This window comes from Haemorhous mexicanus, chromosome 23 (assembly GCF_027477595.1).
Source record: "Haemorhous mexicanus isolate bHaeMex1 chromosome 23, bHaeMex1.pri, whole genome shotgun sequence".
NCBI lineage: Eukaryota > Metazoa > Chordata > Aves > Passeriformes > Fringillidae > Haemorhous > Haemorhous mexicanus.
In genome coordinates this window covers 5,745,597-5,766,342 of record NC_082363.1, presented here as the reverse complement: position 1 = coordinate 5,766,342, position 20,746 = coordinate 5,745,597, and the positions used below count along the sequence as shown (strand labels likewise).

General features: G+C 43.3%; 1 protein-coding gene across 5 annotated transcripts in view; it reads left to right on the top strand.

Annotated features, from left to right (window-relative positions):
• PLCH2 (phospholipase C eta 2) overlaps positions 1-20,746 on the top strand; it is a 75,950-nt gene that overhangs the window by 25,130 nt on the left and 30,074 nt on the right. For all 5 annotated transcript variants that reach the window (XM_059866621.1, XM_059866620.1, XM_059866623.1 and 2 more), the window contains one exon: positions 20,309-20,455. In XM_059866621.1, coding sequence (XP_059722604.1) covers positions 20,309-20,455 — 147 coding nt within the window. The remainder of the gene's footprint in view (positions 1-20,308; positions 20,456-20,746) is intronic.

Here is a 20,746-nt window from a genome sequence, read left to right as displayed (position 1 = left end):
TTCCAGCAGCAAACACATCTGTCTGCAGCTGTCACTGCAGCATCTCCAGATTTTATCACCTGCACACAGTATAACCACTTACTGAAGCGTTTTTGTCTAAACAAAGCAGTCCAGCCAATGATCTTTCCCTCATTTTCAGATTGTTAGTCAGAAGTTTGAAAACACATTGAAAACTTGTTTATGAAATGCTGCAGGAAACAGAAGTGCTGCAGAGAGGCTCGAGGTGTGTGTGGGGCTGGGGTTGTGGTGCTGTGGACTGTTCTTGTCACTGAAGTGGTTGAGAACTCAGGACTAGTTCAGTCTGGTTGGTAGCTGAGCTTTACTTCTGAAGGCTTTCTAAGACCCCAAGATCTATTTGGAGCTGGTTTTGTCTTCTTTCATTACTGCCTTTCCCCCTTCTCTGCTAGACATGAGCATCTTCCCATCTTATGTAACACAGATTTTCTTGGAAGAATGTGTGTTCCCTGTAAACCTCAAACAGCCAAGATGATTTATAGGTCTATAAGAAAATAGGCCACCAAAACACTTCAGTTCTTCCAAACTCCAAATCAGAAAAAGATCTAAGACTGAAATGATAAAGATTGTAAATGTTGTTTATTCTGAAACTGTGTGGTGAAAAAAATCAGGTTAAACCAGCTTAGTTCAACCAGTTTTCTCAGTGTTCTCTTTCCTTCTGGTGCTCAGGAAAAGTTTGGGAGAAGGGGGATGGAAAGGAGAGCCAAAGGAATGGTTGATATCTCTGAGAGCCAAAGGAATGGTTGATATCTCTGAGAGCCAAAGGAATGGTTGGTATCTCTGTGTTACAACCAGATTGGTGAGCCCCCAGGGAGGTGAGCTGGTCACTCAGAGGGTTTCAGGAGCAGGTACAGTTTGGCTGTGAAGTTTTGATTCCTGTCCTGCTGTCAGACACATGTGACAGGATGGGAGCCTGTAGCACTGCACATGTGAGGGACATTGCCTTTATTCCTCTGCCTGAGGAGGAGCAGAAGGCAATGGACAGCACACAGTACCACAGTGTCTGATTTTATTACAGAAAGAGTCACAAAACTTATTTATGCAAAGCATCTCCTTGGTATTTACAGCACATTCAATGCCAGTCAGTTTGCCCTCTATTTGTGTTGACAATGCAGAAGTTATTACTTTCAAGCTGTGAGAGTTCTGATAGCAGCCTTCAAGTCAATTGTTGTTTTCGTTGAACAGACTGTTGGTGGTTGTTTTTACTGTTTCTATCCCACAAAGATAATTGTATTTGGAGAAATCTGTCTTGTATACAGTGTGCTGGGCCTCTTCACCTTTTCTCTGCAGAAAGTACATGGGAAGGTATCAGGGGGACCTAGGAAGAATTTCAAATTACAAAGACAAAACTATTGCTGCAGTAGATTGTGCAATCCCATGGCATCATCTGATGCAGGGCTGGAAATTGATCATCCTACTGGATGTTGAATTTTTTGTTGACCCAGGATTAAATGTATGGAAGGATCTTAGAGTTTTCTAATCTGATAGTGTTTGTCTTGGTTACTGTCTGTAAACATTTTGCAATAAAACCTTAATTTGAAACTTCCCAACTCTTCATATGTTAAGAGAATGGTGATTTTGTTCTATGTCTTGCCACCTGCTGTTCTCTTCTGTGGTAAAGTACATTGGTAACTATGGGAACAAAAACTTAAGAACAGACACCCACATGTGTTGAAGTTGATTTATAGAAGGTCTTGAAGTGATGCCACGGATTGTGAGAGATGGAACTCTCTGGATGGAGTTTTATGGCTTTCAATGAGGGCTCAGTGTTTGACTTTCAGAAGTTATTTAGAACGTCCCTGATGTTGTGGATGTTCCATTCTCCACTTAACTATTGTGGATGTTCCATTCTCCACTTAACCATGGTGTGATGTGGTGGTGCTGCATTTCCCAGCTGGCTCATTCAATCCCCAGCAGGGCTAACACTCCTCCCCTGTGCTGGGCAATGAGATCTCTGTTATTTCTGTCAGGAAATAGGCCTTAGAATGTGATAAAACGTGGCAGCTGGAGCCTTGGGATGAAGGATGTATGTGTAGGTGAATGTGTAGTGAAATTACAATGTAGCTGTGCCATCAGCTTGGGTGCCTTGTGCTGTTTCTCTGGAAGTGCCCTGTTCCTTTCCAGGCAGCCAGGATGGGGCTGTGGCCCTGGCAGAGGTCTGGGGTAGCTCAGGATCCTGTGTGGGCAGTGCAGCCACACAGCAAGGGCAGATCTTTGTCAGGGCATGGCTCAGCTCCCCTAACCAGGGTCAGCTGCTCAGTGGCATTACCCTGGGCTTCCTCTGCATATCCTGGAAAGAAGGAATTGAGAGAAGTCCTGGCCCCTTTTAGTCCCTTCTTAGGACTTTAAACCTTTGTGAAGTGACAGCAGCACACCACGAGTCACTCTTCTGCTCTGTTTGGTAGAGCTGGAGAGCTGGGAATGGAGGATGAAGGAATTAGGGCATGCTATGCTTTGTGTAATATGGAACTGACAACGGGGTAGGTTTGCTCCATGCCAGCACTGTGCTCTCCAAACTAGAGTGCTGGTGACCTTTCCCAGCCACATGTGAACTTCTGGTGTGAATCAGAGTCCACAAACCCAGATAAAAGTTTGTCATTGATTTCAAGAGTCAGCAGACTGTCTTTGCACAGAGAAATTTCCTGGTTTAGACTAGACATTACTTGGAATAAGAGAATCTTTTAATGTAAAATGCTTTGGTCTCAATGATAGCACAGTCTGTGTTCTCTTTATTTCAAAAAATTTGCATGTGTTGTGAAGGCATTCAAATGTTTCTCTGACGTTTGTTCTGTGACCCTGTTCTAACTGCACAGCAAAAAGCTCCCAGAGAAACAAAACATTTCATTTTATGAAATTGATGTCATACAGTAATTAGGTACTGATTCTGAATCCCTAATAGTCTCAGATGGGAGTATATTTTTCTTCTAAAGAAAGCATAGCCTGGTGAAGCAACAAGCTTTGCTCAATTTGATGGGGTAATTAGTGAATTAGTTGATCATCCTTAGCTGTAATCTTTAAGTTTGCTCTGTCTCTTGATCAGGTTGTGAGGAATAGGTGGTGTTGAATGGGAGCTTTGTCTCCAGCAGTGAATTGAGCCTACCCTGCAGTGTGAAGATTTCCTGCCCTGGGACTCCCCAGGGAAGTTGTCTGACAGGCACTTTCTGGGCCTCAGCACTTGCCCATCTTCTCCCTTCTGATATGAGATGAGATTTGTTGATAACCTGCACGTGCCAACAGGAAATAAGAACAGAAATGAGAGTTACTTTTAGGATAAAGCTGGCACATTGTGTGCAGTGTTCACCCTGGTAAGCCTGTGTTAAAGCTCCGTGGCTGCAAGAGGAACTGCCCAAATGTAACGTGGTGTAAATACTGGAGGCCCCAGAGGCTCCTGCAGTAAGTGCTCCTCAAGTGCTTCTGGAAGGGTTGCTCAGGAGATGGGACCTCAGGGGACACAGCTAGTGCTGAAAGCCACTAAGCAAATAGGATAATGTTTTATTGAAAGTAAACTTGAGCCAAGTCCTGGAGCCATTCCTTAGATGGCAAAGACCACAGGATTTGTGCTTAAATGAAAACTGCAGAGGGTTTTGTCAGAACTTGCAAAGATCTTGATCTTTCTGCAGTAGTGACTGATATCTAAAATACAAAGTTGATGTAGAATGGAAACAGCAGGAGAATCCAGCTGCAGGAGCTGGGAATATGGAGAGAGTCAGCATTCCCATTGTGGAGAGCCTGAGTGGAGTGGGAGAAAGTGACTTTGAGCATTCCACAGCACCTCGTGTGCTGAAGTGGGTCAGGATGGGGAGGTTCAAGGCAAGAGGGCAACACCAAACAGCACAACCAGATTGGCTTCAGCTCCTGCAGTCAGGGGGGAAGAGGATCCAGAGCAGCACTGCCTGAAGGACCTGTGTGGGGTCACTGCCTGCATGGCAGGAATGCCCTGGGTGTTGGGCAGGATGCTGGGATCCTGCCTACCCTGCCCCTCCAGCAGCAGATTCCTTTCCTAGAGGGGATTCTAACTTTTCCCAATCCTTTATCATTCATGTTTAATTAGATTTCAAGCCCTCAAAGGAACAAATTGTTTTATCCTGTGTATTTCAGTGGCATGTGGGAGGGGCAGGAACTATTCCTGGTCGGAGTTTTTAGGCAGCACCCTCATCCCAAGATGCTGAAATTCTTCTCCAGGATTTAGACAGAACTCAAAGGTCTGTGTCTGTCTTCTCCTGCATTGTGCTTTGGGACACAGGCTACAATAATGGGCATGGTTTCCTAGCCATATCCCATTAATCCTGCATTAATATTTCCTTGCAAGTTAAAAAGGTGGGAAATTTGTCATCTTTGCCAAGAAAAGGAGTTAGAAAGAATTCCAAAAAGAACAGCTTGCCTATTTTTATCAGTAGCTGTAGACTTGCTTTCTAAACTTAAGCAAGTCTGGGAGGATCCCATAACAATGTGTAGGATGCTGAGTGGACACAGGGGAGGCATTAACATGAAAAAGAGGCTGGTTTTTTTTCCCTTCTTAAATGAAGTAGCACCTCACTGATGTTTTCTGCCTACTGCAACACATCTCAGAGGGATTAAAAGTGAATTATTCTCTGTGCTTCTTTGCTGACATCCACAAGTTTTCCCCTCAGTTCTTTTCCAAAGGAGTAAAGCAAAAACCATCCCCACGTCCTGCCTGGGAGCAGGGAGGCAAAGAGTTAAGGAACAGTTATCCCAGGTGGCTGAACACTTGAGTTGCAGGGAAAGGCTGGGAACATTCATTGAGCTCCTGCACTGGCTTCTACCTGGCAGCAGCTCCTGCTGCACCCCTGCACAGGGAATAAAGGATGAGCCTGCTCAGAGCACAGGCAGCAGGCATCCCCAGGAGCCCTCGGATGCTGCAGTGAAACCACGGGCAGTGCTCCTCTCCTCATTCTTTACTTGAGTCCTTTGAAAGATCAGGGATGTGCATATGGTCTTTGCTGCTTCCTCTGGTGTTTTTACTTGAATCTCTCACTGGAATATGGATGATGCAAGCACAATTAAATGCCTCAGTCCTGAAAAAGGTAAGGGGAAAAATGTTTATTTTAACCCCCTTTCTGAGGGAAATTAGTTTTACTGGGAAGTGTAGTTGACAAAGCTTCCTTGGTCACTTCTTTTCTGTTATTCAAACTTAAATGCTTTAAACAAATACAGCAGGTTCTTAAGGGAGCTTTTGCTGCACCTTTGCCTCCTACTATCACTAAAGCTTAAATAATAAATGTATCTCTAATGGCTGTTTCCTCCTGCATGAAGTGTGCAACGAAGGAGTGCACCAGGTATGTTCATGTTCCTTTGCTGCTTGCTTCACTAGCTGCTGTCACCATAAGAAAGGCTTTCTATTTTTAACCTGAGACCTTCTGCTACCCACATTAGAAGAGAGAAAAGAGACTCTAGTACTGTTGTGAGTCAGCTGTATTGTTTTAATTTTTTAAAACAGGTGATTTGCTACTCATTAGCTGTGGTTTCTTTACACCCATCCAACAAGAAGACTGCACAGAATCAGTTGGGGTTGAAGTTTTCCCTGGTGGGATTAAACCAGGGGTGAAGTCAGGGAAGTGCCTCGAGCTGGGAAAACTGTGCTGCAGTGTCCTGCATGCTGAACTTGGAGCTCATCCCTCCTGTACTGATGGCTGATGAAAATATGAACTCAAGACCAATTCTCAAAAGCCCAATTTTTATTTTTAAAAGCTTTATTTCCTCCTTGATTTACTCAGGAAAAGCCCAGAGAGAGAAACCCTTCCCTGTGATGTAAATTAATTGACTCCAGTGCCTGGCTGCTTGTCTGTATGCATTCTGTATTTTGTACAAGGCTGTTAGGCTTGTGGTTTTACAGGAGTTATGCAACAAGTAAAGGAGGATGTCTTGGGTTCTGTGTGCTCAAAAAAGCTGCTCTGGACACTGGTCTCACACTTGGTGTCTTTGGGAAGGCACAGCAGTATCCCTCACTCAACTAATCAATGCTTAGTGCCTGTTCCTCAATCCCTTTTGAAGGAAGCACTCCTTAAAGTTCTCTCTTCTTTTCTAAAAATCATTTCTAGATGAAAACTTTACCAAAGTGGAAAAATGCTTGGCTCTAACTTGGTGTTTGGCTGTCAGAACCAAACCTCATACCTATGAGCTCTGGTTTGGCTTTGCCTTGTCTTAGTTATTAAAATACCAAAAATAAGCTCCAGCAATGCCATTCACTGAGAAAAGGACAACAGGTAACTCAGGTGTGGCTGTAGCTGTGCAGTCACTCATCACTGCAGCAAATACTGCTCCAGAAACTGAAGAAGGATGTGGATGTGAGAATTACAGCAAATTGACTTTAAAGGGTCCCATTCTAGAGCAGAACTGTAATTAAAAAAGGAAGAGGTGACTACAGAACATCACACAGGAAAAAAAAAAAAAGCTTCTGTTACACATAGAAATTGCCATTGTTTTTTCCATACTTTTATGACCATTTTGGAAATTATTTTGTTTATTGATGAAATTAATATAAAATCCAAGAATACTTCTAGGCTGCAACAGATTTAATGAATCTGAGAAGTATGCAAACAATTCAGGTAAATAATGAGAGAGTCTCCATGTGCATCACAACAACAGGCAAATGTTAACCAATTTCCTTGGAGATTTGTTAAGAATGAAGCAGAGATGATGAGATGCATTTGGGCATTGTCAATATTTATTTAAAAAGCAAAAAAGCAGACTTTAATACTTGGCATAAGAATTTATTTACCTGTACCATATTGCTGGCATAGAGGCTGGAGATTTGGGAGCATGGAAGCTTTAACTGAACAATGTGCCAAAGAGGGAGAAACTATTTCCTATAAGCAAGAACTTTTTTTGTTCCAAGGAAAGAAGGTGGTTTTCTTAAATCTTCAGAATGTGTAAATCCTCAAGTTTTGGATTGAGTTGGCTGAAGTGGTACATTTATCATAGAAACTTGGAATGGTTTGGGCTGGAAGGGACCTAAAATATTGGGGCTTTTTCATCCCCCTGCCATGGCAGGGACACCTTCCACTATCCCAGGGTGCTCCAGGCCCCTGGGAAGCCCGGCCTTGGACACTTTAGAGATGGAGGGGCAGCCACAGCTGCTCTGGGCACCCTGTGCCAGGGCATCCCCACCCTCACAAGGAACAATTCCATCCCAGTATCTCATCTCACCCTGCCCTCTGGCAGTGGAGAGCCTTAACACATTTTTCATGATTGCATTTTCTAACAGAAGTGTTTCAGGACAGAAAACCAGAATAGTTTGGTTTTGAAAATGTCACGATGGGACAGCCTGAGTATTCCTGATGCAGTTATTGTTCTCTGAAAATGCACCTGGGTGCATTTGTACTTTAAACAGACAAGCTCCTCAGGGAAGGTGTGATGGAGCAGGAGTTGTGCCACCCAAAGTCCTTTTGGCTTCTTCTTACTGGGCTCAGCTTCAACCTCTGAAAGCAGGGATGAGAGAGAGGGGCTCTCACCTGAGGATCTCCCTGGAGATCACCCAGGTAGCAGTTACTCAGGTTGATTCCTTGCTTGCAGTAGGAAGCTGCTGAGGCTGAGATTGGATCTGTTTGTGATTTATCCTGCTCGGTGTTTCTGCCAGATGGTGTCCTTCTAAGCCAGGGAGTGGAAACACCTGGAAAACAAATGGGCTGGCTGAAAAGAGCAGAGCTTCATGGGCAGGACTTCCATGGGCTGAAGCACAGGCAGGGGTTCCATGAAGGTTCTTTTTGAGGGTTCCACTTCTTGCTGTCACCAGCAGCATTAAAAGGAAATGGGATTCTCCTCCTACTTAGATATAAAACCAGTCATGAAGCCAGTAATGTATGGAAGCCTCCAGAAGCCTTCATATGATGGTCTGTTCAAACATGCATAGTGAGAGGCATCAACATGCAGCCTCTCAAGGCTTTGGTGTTCCACTGACTTGCCACTCTCCTTTTTTAAGGGGTTCTGGCTGACTAGATGCTGAGGAGTCATTGCTGATGATCCAAAAGATTCCTTGTTCCCTGTAATTCTGAAATGTTCAGCTATCAGTAAAGAAACAACTGACACTGTCAGTGCTGTTGGGAGGAGAATGGGCCATGTCCTGAGAGAAGCATCTTGTCTAGGGAAATCCTTCAAAAACATGGCAGCTGGCAAACATCTTCCAGTGGAACAGCTCATGGGATGTGGCTGCAGAATTTTGGCCTCCAAACTGCTACAGACTCCCAGGAACAGCATTTGCACAATGTCTCTCACTGGGGAAGACCAATACTCAGGTGTTCTCTGGTTCTCCAGCATCACTGCTCCTGATTTTGCCTTTTACTGAAGATGTTGTTTCTACTGGTCTAACCCTCAAGTAGAGATTGTTTCCAGATGCCTCATCTTCAACTTGATTTAAAAAAAAATAGGGAAATATTGCAAAGAAAATGTCATGTTAATGCTAAGTGCACAACTTCAAATTAACTGGTAGCATACGTGCAGATTGCTGATTCACATCCCTTCTGTCCCTGACAATCATTTGTGGGGGGAATGTGAATCCAGTCCAGCTAAATGGGAAAGCTTTCCCACTTCAGGGAATTACAGTGGGATGATCTATATTGGCCTCTGCTGGATAATCGATATTGGCCTGTGCAGGTCTAAAGACATTATGTGGCAGAGAGCAACTAAATTTTTGGCATGATGTGATCTGACATGGAGTGAATGTGGACCTGCCAGTACTGAACAAAGTCCAGAACCACTGTTAAATGTGGCTCTCTGTAAAATATTTTCCTGAAAGCCCATTTTTCCAGTTCAGCCAGCGAGCTGACACTTTCGTCAGCCTTCAAATGCCTGCTTATCTTCTGGCTCCAAGCCCTGGGGAGAAATGAATCTGTCAGGATGCTTTGTTTCGAGCTGAGGTGGATATTGAAGGCCACAGCAAAAGATAGAAACAGATTTCCTGTAAGAGCTCAGGAGCAATTACTTTACTTCCTGTACATTTACCTGAGCCCTACTGAATCCAGGACCAAATGAAATTGGGCAATCAGCTGTGAGACTGCAGCCCCTGAGCTTGCTGGGGGCTCCAGCTCAGCACCCTGCACTCTCTGTGCTGCTTTCTGCTGGTAATCTTCCCCTCTGGGATTGCAGCAAGTGGTTCCTGCTCAAAGGAAACCACAATTATGGTCATCTTTCAAGCTTCCAGAAGGACCTGCCATTGGTTTCTGAGATTTACAGATGCTGGGTTCTGTTGAGTGATAAGTTTTTGATAAGTTAAGGGAAATTTAAAGAACAGCCTCATAAGGCTGTCTCTTGGATGTCACAGAAGCTGAGAAAAGTACTGAATGAAGACAGAGACTGAGTTATTCCTAGAGCCATTGCAGCTCCTTTTTTCCCCCATCTTTCATGAGACTGGTCTATATTTGAAGAAATAGGGAGTCTGTCACATATTTCAAAATGTACATGGCTCAAAAGGAAGGTCTGGAACAGTTCTCAATTTATACAGCTAGAATACATTAAAATTCATCCCAAATACAGAAGTAAAATTTGTGAGTTAAATCACTTTTTAGTGATGCATTTCAGTATTAGGTCTTTCAACCTTGCATTCCTGTGCCCATTTTTCCTTGGATTCTAGAGTTCTTAGAGGGGTTTTCCTAGAAGGAGTAATCATATTGATGGATTGCTTTTGTCCCAACCTGCCTTAATCTCCCTCTCTGTCTTTATGCCCCATGGCCCTGAACAGATGGTCAAGCACTGAAAGACCTTTAAATGTAAAGGGTTTATGATCTTACTTCAATTAAGTGTGTAGGGACATTTTCTTATACAAGTTGGTGGTTGGAGACAAGGTGACCTTAGAGCACCATTTGTAGTCTTAAAATCTTCATTTTATGCTGACATTTTTCTACAACTGACAAAATTTGTTTGTCACAGCTTTGCAAGGAAAAGACTTCAGCAGCTCAAATCACAAAGCCTGTTCTCACTTAATTAAAATAATTGCATCATTTTTTTCCAGATGAGCCCAAGAAAACTAAACATCATGGCAGGAGGCAGAGTAATTGTCATTAAATTAGTGCTGTTGTTGCTAATGGGTCTCCATTCCACAAACACTCCTTCAAGTGAATGAAGTATTTTAAGGGATTTCACAACTGGTTCATTTTAATAATGGGACTTTTGAAACAGTTTTGGGGAGTTCATGGTTGTGGTTGCCTAAAGCAGCTGTCCCAGGGTTTGCCCACTGTGAATTCCATCAGGGAAAGGAGCACCAGGAAAATGTGATGTTACAGCCACTGCCAGTGGAATTGCCAGTGGATGGATGCTGAAGACAGGTGGATTTCAGACAAGCTCAATAACTTGCTGAATATGCTCTGAGCCAGTGCACAAATGTTTCACTTGGAGGCCTGGTGGGTGAGGCACAGGGGCCATGGAATAACCTGAATTCCACTTGATCTGGGCAAGATGTGCAGTGTTAATCTCGAGGGGGGATTACTGTGCTTAGAGGTGCTGTCCAGATGGTCGGGCAGGCTCTGCCCGTGCCCATGGCAGAGGGTGGAGCTGGGCTAGAATTAGGGAAAAGGCAGCTTAGGCACAGTTGGGATAAGGTTGTGGCCCCAGAGCAGGTGCTCTGGCCTTTCTGAGCCAAAACCATTGGAAAGTGGTCGATTTAGTCAATTCTTGATAGAACTAATACAGAAGTTTATAGCTGAAAGACAAAAATAGAAAATGTAACAGTAAATGTCTTTTTTCCATCAGCATCTGCTCCCCAAATCCCTCTTCTTGGGAAGAGCCCACACTAAAAACAGTGGGCAGCTGTTGCATGCAAACACAGCTGTGCAAAAGCAGGGTGCATTGGGAACACAAAGGCAAATGACTCCAGCAGAGAGAAGAGAAACTGCAGCTGAACTGGCTGGTCTGGCTGCCCAGTTCATGCTGCTTTAGCCCTCTGGGAAGCAGCATTTCTGGGGGAAAGGGAAGAAACAAAAATCACATGTTTAAAAGAAGTGAATGAGCATCATCCACCTTTGGTTCATCAAGTCCAGTCATCTCCTGCTGCTTGAGTTTGTGCCCATGGATGTGGTGTTTTGGACCTTTACCATAACTGAGAGTATTCCTGACTTGTATTTAGTGATGTGCACTTCAATGAGATGTTTTTGCTTTTGGTATTTCAGAAACATCTTTGCATTTAGTGCTTCAGAAGGTGGTAACAGGCTGGCTACCTCCTGTGAAGATCTTGGGCTGGGATAGCTAAGAGGTAGCTGTAAATGGAGTTTCTGCAATTTTTATAGGATTTTTTGACTGGTGAAAGTGCAACAGGGAGGGTAAAAGTGAGAAAGAGGTGTGCCAGAAGGCGCTGATTTCTTCTGTTTCCTCCTTGTATTTTATGGCTGTGTTGTTGTTAATAATTGTCTTGTCATCCTACAGCCATCAGGAGCAAGATTTCCCTGGGTGGGAAGTGGGAAATGGGAGTAGCTGCATCAAAGTTCTTCTGTGTATCACTAATAGCTGCCCATGAACAGCTCAGAGTTTCAGAATCAGCCTCCTGTGACGAGGTCAGTTTGTTAATCTGGTAAACTGGGTCTGTAGTGTGTCCATGCAAAGGTAAAGGGACTGCAGGGCTGGGAAGGCACAGGTCTAATCCTGGTGGATTTGCAGGTCAAACACATTGCCAGCTCTGTAATGTTTCGTGTCTTTGGCAGTCAGGATATTGAAATTTCTACTTTTGGTTTTTCTACTTTGAGGTCTGCAGCTGTTTCCTTTTGTATTACATAACTGTTCACACTTTTTCCATCCCTCAGCAGTCAAGTGAATCCCTCCCTCCTGAAGGATTGCATTAATGATAAACCCATTTGTCTCAGGAGGATCTCCATCCTGTTCCCTTTTCTCCATCTTCCAAACCATATGTGTGTTGTGCTCCTGTGTCTTCCTCAAGATGTTCTTTCTGTGGGATAGAGTCTGGCTCCTCTGGCACTCTCCAAGTGACTTTCTTCCTCTGCAAGACTTTGACATTCCAGCATTGTTCAAGTGTTCTGAGTTCCATTTTTAGCTAAGCCACAGGCCAGCCTGGAGACTCAGACAATGTTGGTTTTAAAATCTATTTCGTGGCGTGAAGAGCCTTTGTTACACTCAGACAATAATACATTCCTGAAGTGCTGGGGAAAGAAGTCTTTAATCTCCCCGTTGGGTCAGGTGAGCAAGATTGCTCTGAGGATGTCAAGAGAGGCAAGAATAGAAACCCATTGCAGTAGGCTTAGATCCTAAGTCCTCAGCTCAGTGTGCTTAAGAGTTGGGAGAGGGATTGTGTCCAATTTAACCCTTTGTTATTCCCTGCTGCTTTTCCACACTGTTATCCAGCATAATAAATGGAGGAGCCTTCTAAAAGATTTTATTTTTCTCTGTTTCCATGAGGATTTTCTTCAGAGGCCTGAAGGGGTGTGTGGATAATCAACTGAAATAATTTAAATTAACCTTCTCTGTGTGCTCTTAGGATTAAAAATCTAACTTTAACTTGAATATTGTAATAGTTCTTTTCCAGTGCTATAAATCACTGGCATTTCTCTCTACTCAAATAGAACCAAATCCATATTTGAAGCCCTGCATTTGCAGAATTCTAATTATGAACCATGAAACCAATATCTTGAGCAATGCTGCAGTGGGAGTTACATTTCCCTCTTCTCCTCCCTTCCCCTTGTCCCTAGGTTGATAACACAAAAATGGTGAATGCAGAGTCTAGGATGTCCTGGCAGAACTGATATTTGAATTTTGAAGGGAGTACCTTTAGCATTCTTTGCTAGCCACTGATTTTGTAGCATGCACAGCCTGGAAAACTGCAAGGAAACCTGATTAGTACTGCAAGAGGGGAAAAAAGGAGCTAAACAGCTGCAATGCTTTTGGTTTATTGCCTTAACTCTGTTTCCTTGTAATTGAGAGCCTCAAAGTTCTCTCTTCTTCCCTGTGAGGGACAGCAGTGACATTCTCACCATTTAAGGTGTTTCTAAAGCATGGACATTACACAAAGATGCTTATGGGTTTATTTGAGGAATTCAGAGAAGCAGGTGATAAAGAAGACCATGAAACTCACAGGTCTCTCATCCTGGCCCAGGCTTCATGTGAAGAAAGGATTAGGATCTTTAGAACAAAGTTTCCTTTGTTCTTCCCTTCAGGGCAGAGTTTTCTGTGGGATGCATAGATCCTCCTGAGCATTTTACAGGAGAAGTTGCTCTTTCCCTGATGACAGTTTGCAGTCATCTCACTAAATTGCTCTTGAAAGATGCCTTAGGAGGGAGGAAGGCTGTGGTTGAAATGTTTGAATAAATAGTGGCAAGATTGTACATAGCATCACTGCTTCCTGTGGTGCAGACCCAGTTTGGTTCTAGTTTGGAATTAATCTGTGGTTAAACTCAGAGTCAAGCCCAGTATAAGAACTCTGGGCATTGGTGGTGAAATAAACAACTTGTAATTGAGAGTGAATCATCTCCAGAATTAACTACTCCAAAGCTTTTTTCAAACTGTGAAAGGAAGAGTGGGAAGCACTTAATGAATGTGTTTTTAAATGGGCAATTTGTGTTTAGCTCATCAGGGTAGAAGCATATGAGGCTCCTTGTACAGATCACAGATGGCAAGAGAGATTGTCTATTGTACTTAAAACTTAATGTAGCTTAAGTGGTTGTGAAAACCTATGTGACAGATTTCTGTATTTGGACTTCATTGGGTGCATTTCAAATGGAATGAGGTAGTGACTTAGTGCTTTTTAAAAATTCATCCTCACCTGCTTTTATCTGTCAGTCCTGGAGCCCCCTCAGTGCTCCTGGTTCTGGTACAGCAGCTCTGGGCACAGGAGCTGCCTGGTTGTGCCCTGAGCAAGATCTCCTGTGGCTGTGTCAGCCTGTAAAGACATCCCTAAATAAAGTGTGAGGTGGAAAGATACTGGGGGAAAAGGAGAAGAAAGAAGAAGAGGAGAAGAAGATGAAGAAGAGAAGCAGCAGAAGAATGCACTTATTTCACTTATTTGAATTTTTTTTTTTTTTTTCAGTTGTAACATGTCACCTAAATCCCTTGACAGGATAGGGCAGGAGCACAGCTTTAGGATTAGTGCCTGTGATGGATTTAGGATTTGAAGCAAACATGTGTTGCTGTGTTTCCATCGTATCTAGTTTTTGCTGCCTAGAGAGAAATATTCTTTCTTTTATCAGAAATGCCCATTAAAATAGTGAGGAGAACCTTCAGAGAAGAGAAGAAGACCATCACAATGATATTTTGAAGAGCTGTATGAGAAGAAAATGTGATTATTCTTTTTTTTCCAGCCCTGGAAAGAGACTGAAGAGCTTATGCACCTGGGCAGATCCACAGTGAAAGGCAAGGTTGGCTCAGGAGGGCAGAGAGGGGAATGGATTGTGCTGTTAACTGTGCATTATTTACTGCAGGGGATGGTGTTGGTTGGTTTTGAAGAGCAGGTAGAGCCCCTGAAAGAGTGGGACCTGCAAATCTGTTTGTAACCAAAGAAAGGAAAGGGTTTTCTCCTTGTGGGAATCGCTGTCAGGAGGAGGAAGTGGTGGAGGAGCCAACAACTATAAATTGCTGTAATGTCTTGATGATGCCAAGCAGTTGGGAAAGTACCAAAGGAAAAAGAAAATCAGCAGGAGGAAAAGAATATCATCAGGAGGCCTTGCTGTCCAGAAATGGTTTCATCCACATGCCAAATTGCCTCATGCTCCATCATGTGTCTTCTTTAAAATCTTGAACTGAAGCCCACCCAATCCTCCAAAGCAGTCACAGGTACATCACAATAAAAAGGATTTTATTGGGATTTTAATGTTCTGAATCTGGATTGTGAAAGAGGCTTAATTTAGCTAAGAAACTTTTCTGAAAAAACCTGAAAAATACCTGAAAAATACCAGTGGATTTTGGAAATCAATGGCTATTTTCTATTTTTCTGATAACATTTTTATTCTGCTACATGGAGAATGTGTACTACAAAATTTTGATACCTCCTAAGGCCATCAGTGCTTGTTTCCAGTCCAGCTCAGATATGGATATCTCAAAATCTCCCTTGCTTCAAAATAAGTTCTCAGTGGCTCGTCTGGCTGAAGACTTTTTCTGGGTTGGTGGCAGCATCGTCGCCTCTCCGAGATGGAAAATTGGCCACTTTGGTAAGATGCTGAACCCCTGCATTCAATGAAATGGTGACACCTTTAAATCTTTCATGTTGAAATCTTAGGCAGTGGCACCTTTGTGTAGCAGCAGCGTGGGGAGCAGAAAAGGAAGGAGGAGGCAGCCCTGGTCTGATGTTAGTGCAGTTCTTTTGTCTTCAGCAAGCCCCCACTTATAATTTCATGATTGGTTTATGTTCCTCAGGACAAGCTAGAGCAAAGTTGTACATTTTGACACTTGTTGACCCTTTTAAATATTCTGTTGCATAGACTTAGTCTCCTTCTCCTTACCCACAGCACGACAGTTTTGCTATCTGCCAGTACTGTACACCTCAACTCTCTCATTTTATTTGTAGTTTAGAGTTTTAAAAGTGAGCATTTGGAAGTATCTCTGCTGCCTTCATCCACACCAGGTGACTGGGCTGTTTAGAGGCTGTTTTCTGAATACAGACACACAAAACTCTCAAGCTTCACTGGCTCTGTGAGAAGGATCCCCTTTGGGTGCTTACAGCAGCCTTTCATTTAAATAGCTAATAAACCCAGGAAACCTAATTAGAGATGGCCAGAGAAAACAGCTGTTCTAGTAAAAGCACTTTAATAACAACCTTCTTGGGCCACTTCTGCATGGCCAGTGAGGAAATCTGCAGCCTGACCAGAACCACCCATTCCCCTGGAACACTTTTCTGTCCTCTTTGTCTGTCAGCTTCATCGATCAAAGATTTTTTTTAGCAAGAAAGTTGGACACAGAGATAGCTCAGCAAGTACTGGGAATTTTTGCAGAGGAGAAACACCATCCTCCTCTGCTTCTGCATTTCCCTGGATGCAGGGGGCTGATGGAGGCATGGAGAGCTGACAGCCCGACCTCAAATCAAGCCCCTAACTTCCACAGGATTAAGAACATCTCTTCTCCCATTAACACCTCATTTATTAGGGGTGTTGTGCTTTAAGGATGGTTTCAATCTTCCATCATCTCTGTATACAGTAAACACTGTCCCAGCCATTGCTGGAGAATTATAGAGATTTGTTCTTTTCCAAAGACACTTCCAGATTTGTTTTGGCCAATGAGCAGAACAGTAGAAGTCCTGGACTTCAGTGAAGCTTGAGCCACTGAGAGCCAGCAAGGGGGACAAAGCTGTGCTGGGAATAAGATGGTTGGTTTAAAAGGTGAGAGGGATCTGTTCTTTAGGCTGGAGGGATGCAAAATGAAACAATCGAAGATTAATTGGTTTGGATGTGATCTGGTTTTTAACTGGATCCAATGGAGTGATGTGAGTGAGCCTGGTGTACCTGGGCCAGGAGCACCGCAGCCAGTTCTTAGGCAGGAATGGCAAAATATCTTCTGGACTGTTCAGCTGGACAGAATTCCCAACACACTCTGCTGGATATATTATGTATTTGGATATATTACATATTTTATATCATTATATTGATCTTTAAAAAGATTTTTTGCCTCCTGTCTAGAAAGAAAGTGATATTCCTGGCAGGAATAGTTGGAGCCAGCTCTTTGGTTTATGTATTGATGAGACACTTAGAGCTGTGAAACCATTTCCAGTGAGATTTTAAAAAAATGGGGCAGTCATTCTGTCTTCAATGGATTGGCAGTGCTGAATGTGTGACAAGTGTGGGTGTCCTCTGTGTGTGTGGGGGAAAGCTGTTTTGGTTTGGTGATATTTTAAGGGGATATTTTCTTGCCCTTTTGGTGCACGTGTACTGGGGGGTTTCTCTGGGCTCACAAACATCTTCGAGACAGAAATAAGCTGCTGGAATCTGCTCTCCTCTCCTGATGTTGTTTAGGAGGGTGGTTGTTGTGAGGCACACAATTAGGATTCATCCCTCCAGGATCTGTTCTTGGGGCAGAACTCAGCAGAGGGGTTTGATACTCCCTGCTCTCTGTCCCTAAGCCTGCCTGGGGCAAAGGTGTGTGACACAACCTGGGGCTGCCTTGAGCCCGGGGATGGGAATCTTCTGACAAAGCTGGTCCATGTACAAAAATACTCAATGACTCAATCTCCTGACTTCTTTTCATCCCCACATGCTAAAATACTCCCACTCCTTCACATATTTATATCAAACTCAGAGACTCCTTAAAGACAATAATGCTACTGAACCATAAATAATTAATTTGCAGACACTAGAACATCTTGCTAACAATAGGAATTATATCAGTCTTTTCCCTCCTTGTTTCAGGACAAATTGTAGGGTTTATGGTTTGTGTAGTTTTGCTATTTATTGTTACTTTAACACTTTGTATAGTAAATAGGAATGTTATTAAGAAGCATGAGAAATCACTGTGAGTCTTTTTGCTGCATCAGTCCCGTGTGGAACTGGGTGTTCCACGTTTCTATTCCCTGCTCTGCTCTGCTCTGACAGTGCTCTGTGCTGCAGTATACAGAGATCCATCTTCTCTCCACAATTTTTTTTGTTCAGATGCAAATTGAGGCAACTCATTAGATCAGATGAGAGCTGAACATAAGCTGAATTCTGAGAAAAAAAAGGAACTAATGAAGTGAAAACCAGAAAAGCTGTAATTCAGCCTTAATTGAAGATAGTTAAGAGCCATTTCTTTAAAAACCTGATTCATTGCAAGACTGGGGGATTTTTATCTGAAGTATAGGAATGAATCCTTAAAGAAGGAATGTGAACAATGGCAAGGAGAAGCAGTTCTACTTCTCAGCAGTGTGCCCTTTTCACTTACATGCTGTGAAAGACTTCAGGGAAAAAACCATTTCATTTTCTGTTTGATATAAGTACCACTAGGATTTCTTTTTTCTTTCTTTTTTTTTTCTTCCTCCCGGTCTCTGTAGTGCTCTAAACATTCAGTCCCAGAAGGGAGGGGGTGTGTGTGAGTGCCACATACAGGGACAGTTGTGGAGGTGTCCCTGCTCCATGTCCTGGCCCTTGCCTGGTGTCCCCAGCAAACACCTCTGCATTCCCTTTGGGGTTTTCCTTCCCCCTGCAATGCCAGGATCCACAAAAGCTGCTCTCACCCAGGAAGGGAGGGATTTCTTGTGCCCTCCTTTCCCTGTGTCACCAGCCCCAAAAGATGGCAACACTGAAATAGTGGGGCTGGGCATGGATCACCCCAGCTCAGTCCAGAGGAGCTGGAACTGCAGCAGGCAGCTGTGAGGTGCTCAGGGGGGCTTTGGGGGAGAAATCCTGCAACAAAATAAACAGCAGCATGGAAAAAGCAATCCAAGGATGCTTATTAAAATTTAACAGCAGGGAACATGTTCCTGCTTCATGCAAAAGCAAAGTAGATGTGTGCTGCAGAAAGTGTGGTTTTATTTTGGTGCTTCTTCATTGTGTTCTGCTTTGCATCAGGTGTGATCTTTGATACTTTTCCCATTTCTACTCTTCTGATTTCTTCCAATAAGATTATTTACTGCTGTAATTCCCAAAGAGGAAGTTGGAAATTTAATGTGATTTTGAAGTGTGTGTGATTAGTGTTCAGAGAAATTCTTTTATTAACTATTTTGACCAATTTTTTTTTTCAAAAACCCTATGAGCCTTGTGAAATGAAAATAAGTTCAAGCTTCCCATAATTATTATTTCAGTAAATCTGAGAAGTATTTCTCTTCTTCTGAATCATAATGAAAACAGATACTGAAAAGATTGAGTGTCTGGGAGAGGGCTGGGCTGAGTGTGGATCTGATGTTGCAGTGGATGTTTCTGGCACAGCTCTTTCCTTTATGGTGATACCTGCTGAATATTGATTTTCTCTAAAGGTATCTGTGCCTGAAGACAAGGGTCCAGCTTTAAGAAGTAAAATGTTACACAAGGGATTATCTTGCTCTCAATTCCACACCTTCTCTCCATGAATATTTTATTAACATGGACAATGAACTCCACAGAATTGTGCCTTCAAATTAAAATTTTCTTGTACCACAGAGGTCTGCTTTCAAATGAATCTATTTTGCTGAACCTTTTCCAGAGTGAATTAATTGACTTTATCTGAACATGAGCTCTAAAGCACAGGGACATCAAAGCCTTTTCCCATTTCTTTTTACTTACCTTGCTTTTGCTTTTGCCTGAGAGGTGGACTTGAATCACTCCAAAAAGTTGTGTTGGTGTTGATGCATTTTGGAACACGTGGAATCAGTGTTTTCATTTGGACACTGTTTCATCTTTAATCTTGATGGCAGAAGATTGATAAAAGAAAGCTGACCTCAGACTCTCCTTGCATTTATTTCTGAATTAGACTGTGTATTGCATGCATTAATTTTCATTCTTCAATCCAGAATCTCAGTAGTAATTTTCACTTCTCATCTCTAGGGCTGAAAAAAAAAAAAAAAGAATGTTGAACACAGTAATAGTTTTAATTTTACTTAAACAGCTCAGGCAGAAAGTCAGAGGAAAATCAGGTCACAGGCTCTGCTCTGTCATCTGGGGAAATAAATGGGAGACTTGGCAGAAAATGTGAGTCTGCATTTATTCCTGGGACAGAGCCAGCCACTCACAGTTGGATTGAAGTTGTTGAGCTTAGTCCTTGCAGCAGCTGGATTTCAGAAAGCCCCAACCTGGCTCCCAGAGGCTTCCAGTGCCAGAGCCCTGGTTTGGCAGCAGCTCCCCAGGAAAGGGCAGGATCAGGCCCTTGCAGGGAACTTCTCCCAACACTCGTGGCTTTTAAGGCTGCACTGTCTGAGATTCTGCCAAACCCACAGGAATGGAGCAGCTCCTGAGGCCCAGAGGCAAAGTACAACACAGGTGAGATGCTTCCTGCTAGGAAAATGGGGGTTTGGGGGATTTGGGAGATGAAAAATTTGTGAGGTTCTTGCTAAGCAAATCTATAGGATCAGTGACTTAATCCATAGAAGCAGTGGGACCTTGCTGGCAAGGATTCCAGTTTCCAGGTGAAATTTCACCCTGTGTCCAGCACAAGGTTTACATGTTGTAGGAGCTCAGATTTGAGATGGTCTTGAGAAAGGCACATACCTTGTGCTGGTCCCAACATAGGATCATTTCTTATAAATCAATATGGGAATGAACACTTTCACATTTAGAGGTAAACCCACAGTCACCAAGAATCTTCCTGACTTTTTGATCTTAACACCTGACCTCTTACACCAGGCACTTCAGGAACCCTTCTCCTTTGACTTGAGCTGTTCATTTGGCAGCTGCTTGATGTGTTTTCATCCTGTAAAGGCAATTCCAAAGGGAGCAAGGTCTGGCTCACTGCTCTCTCTTTATTCCCCTCTCAGTGGAAAGATGTATGAGTTCCATGCAGGCGGGCACCCAGATGATCAAACTCCGAGGTGGCTCCAAGGGGCTGGTCCGCTTCTACTACTTGGATGACCACAGGTCCTGCATTCGCTGGAGACCCTCCCGGAAGAATGAGAAAGCCAAAAGTGAGTGTCAGCCACAGAACCTCCCCCTCTGACCCCTCCTGGGGCCTTGTAAACAAAGGAGAATGAAGGGTCTGGCCCAATGAGAGATGTTGTGTAGCAGCGTGGGGTTTAGATGGTGGATGGTGTTACCTATTTCCCAATAAGCATCTTCTGTGGAAAAGCTTATTGAGGAATAGGTAACACCATCCACTATCTTGGGTAAGCATTCAGGGAAAGCAGTCAAGTCCACACAGCACACACCACAGCTAGCTCAGCAAAGAGAGGCAGAAGGGCTTTTTGTATGATAGATAA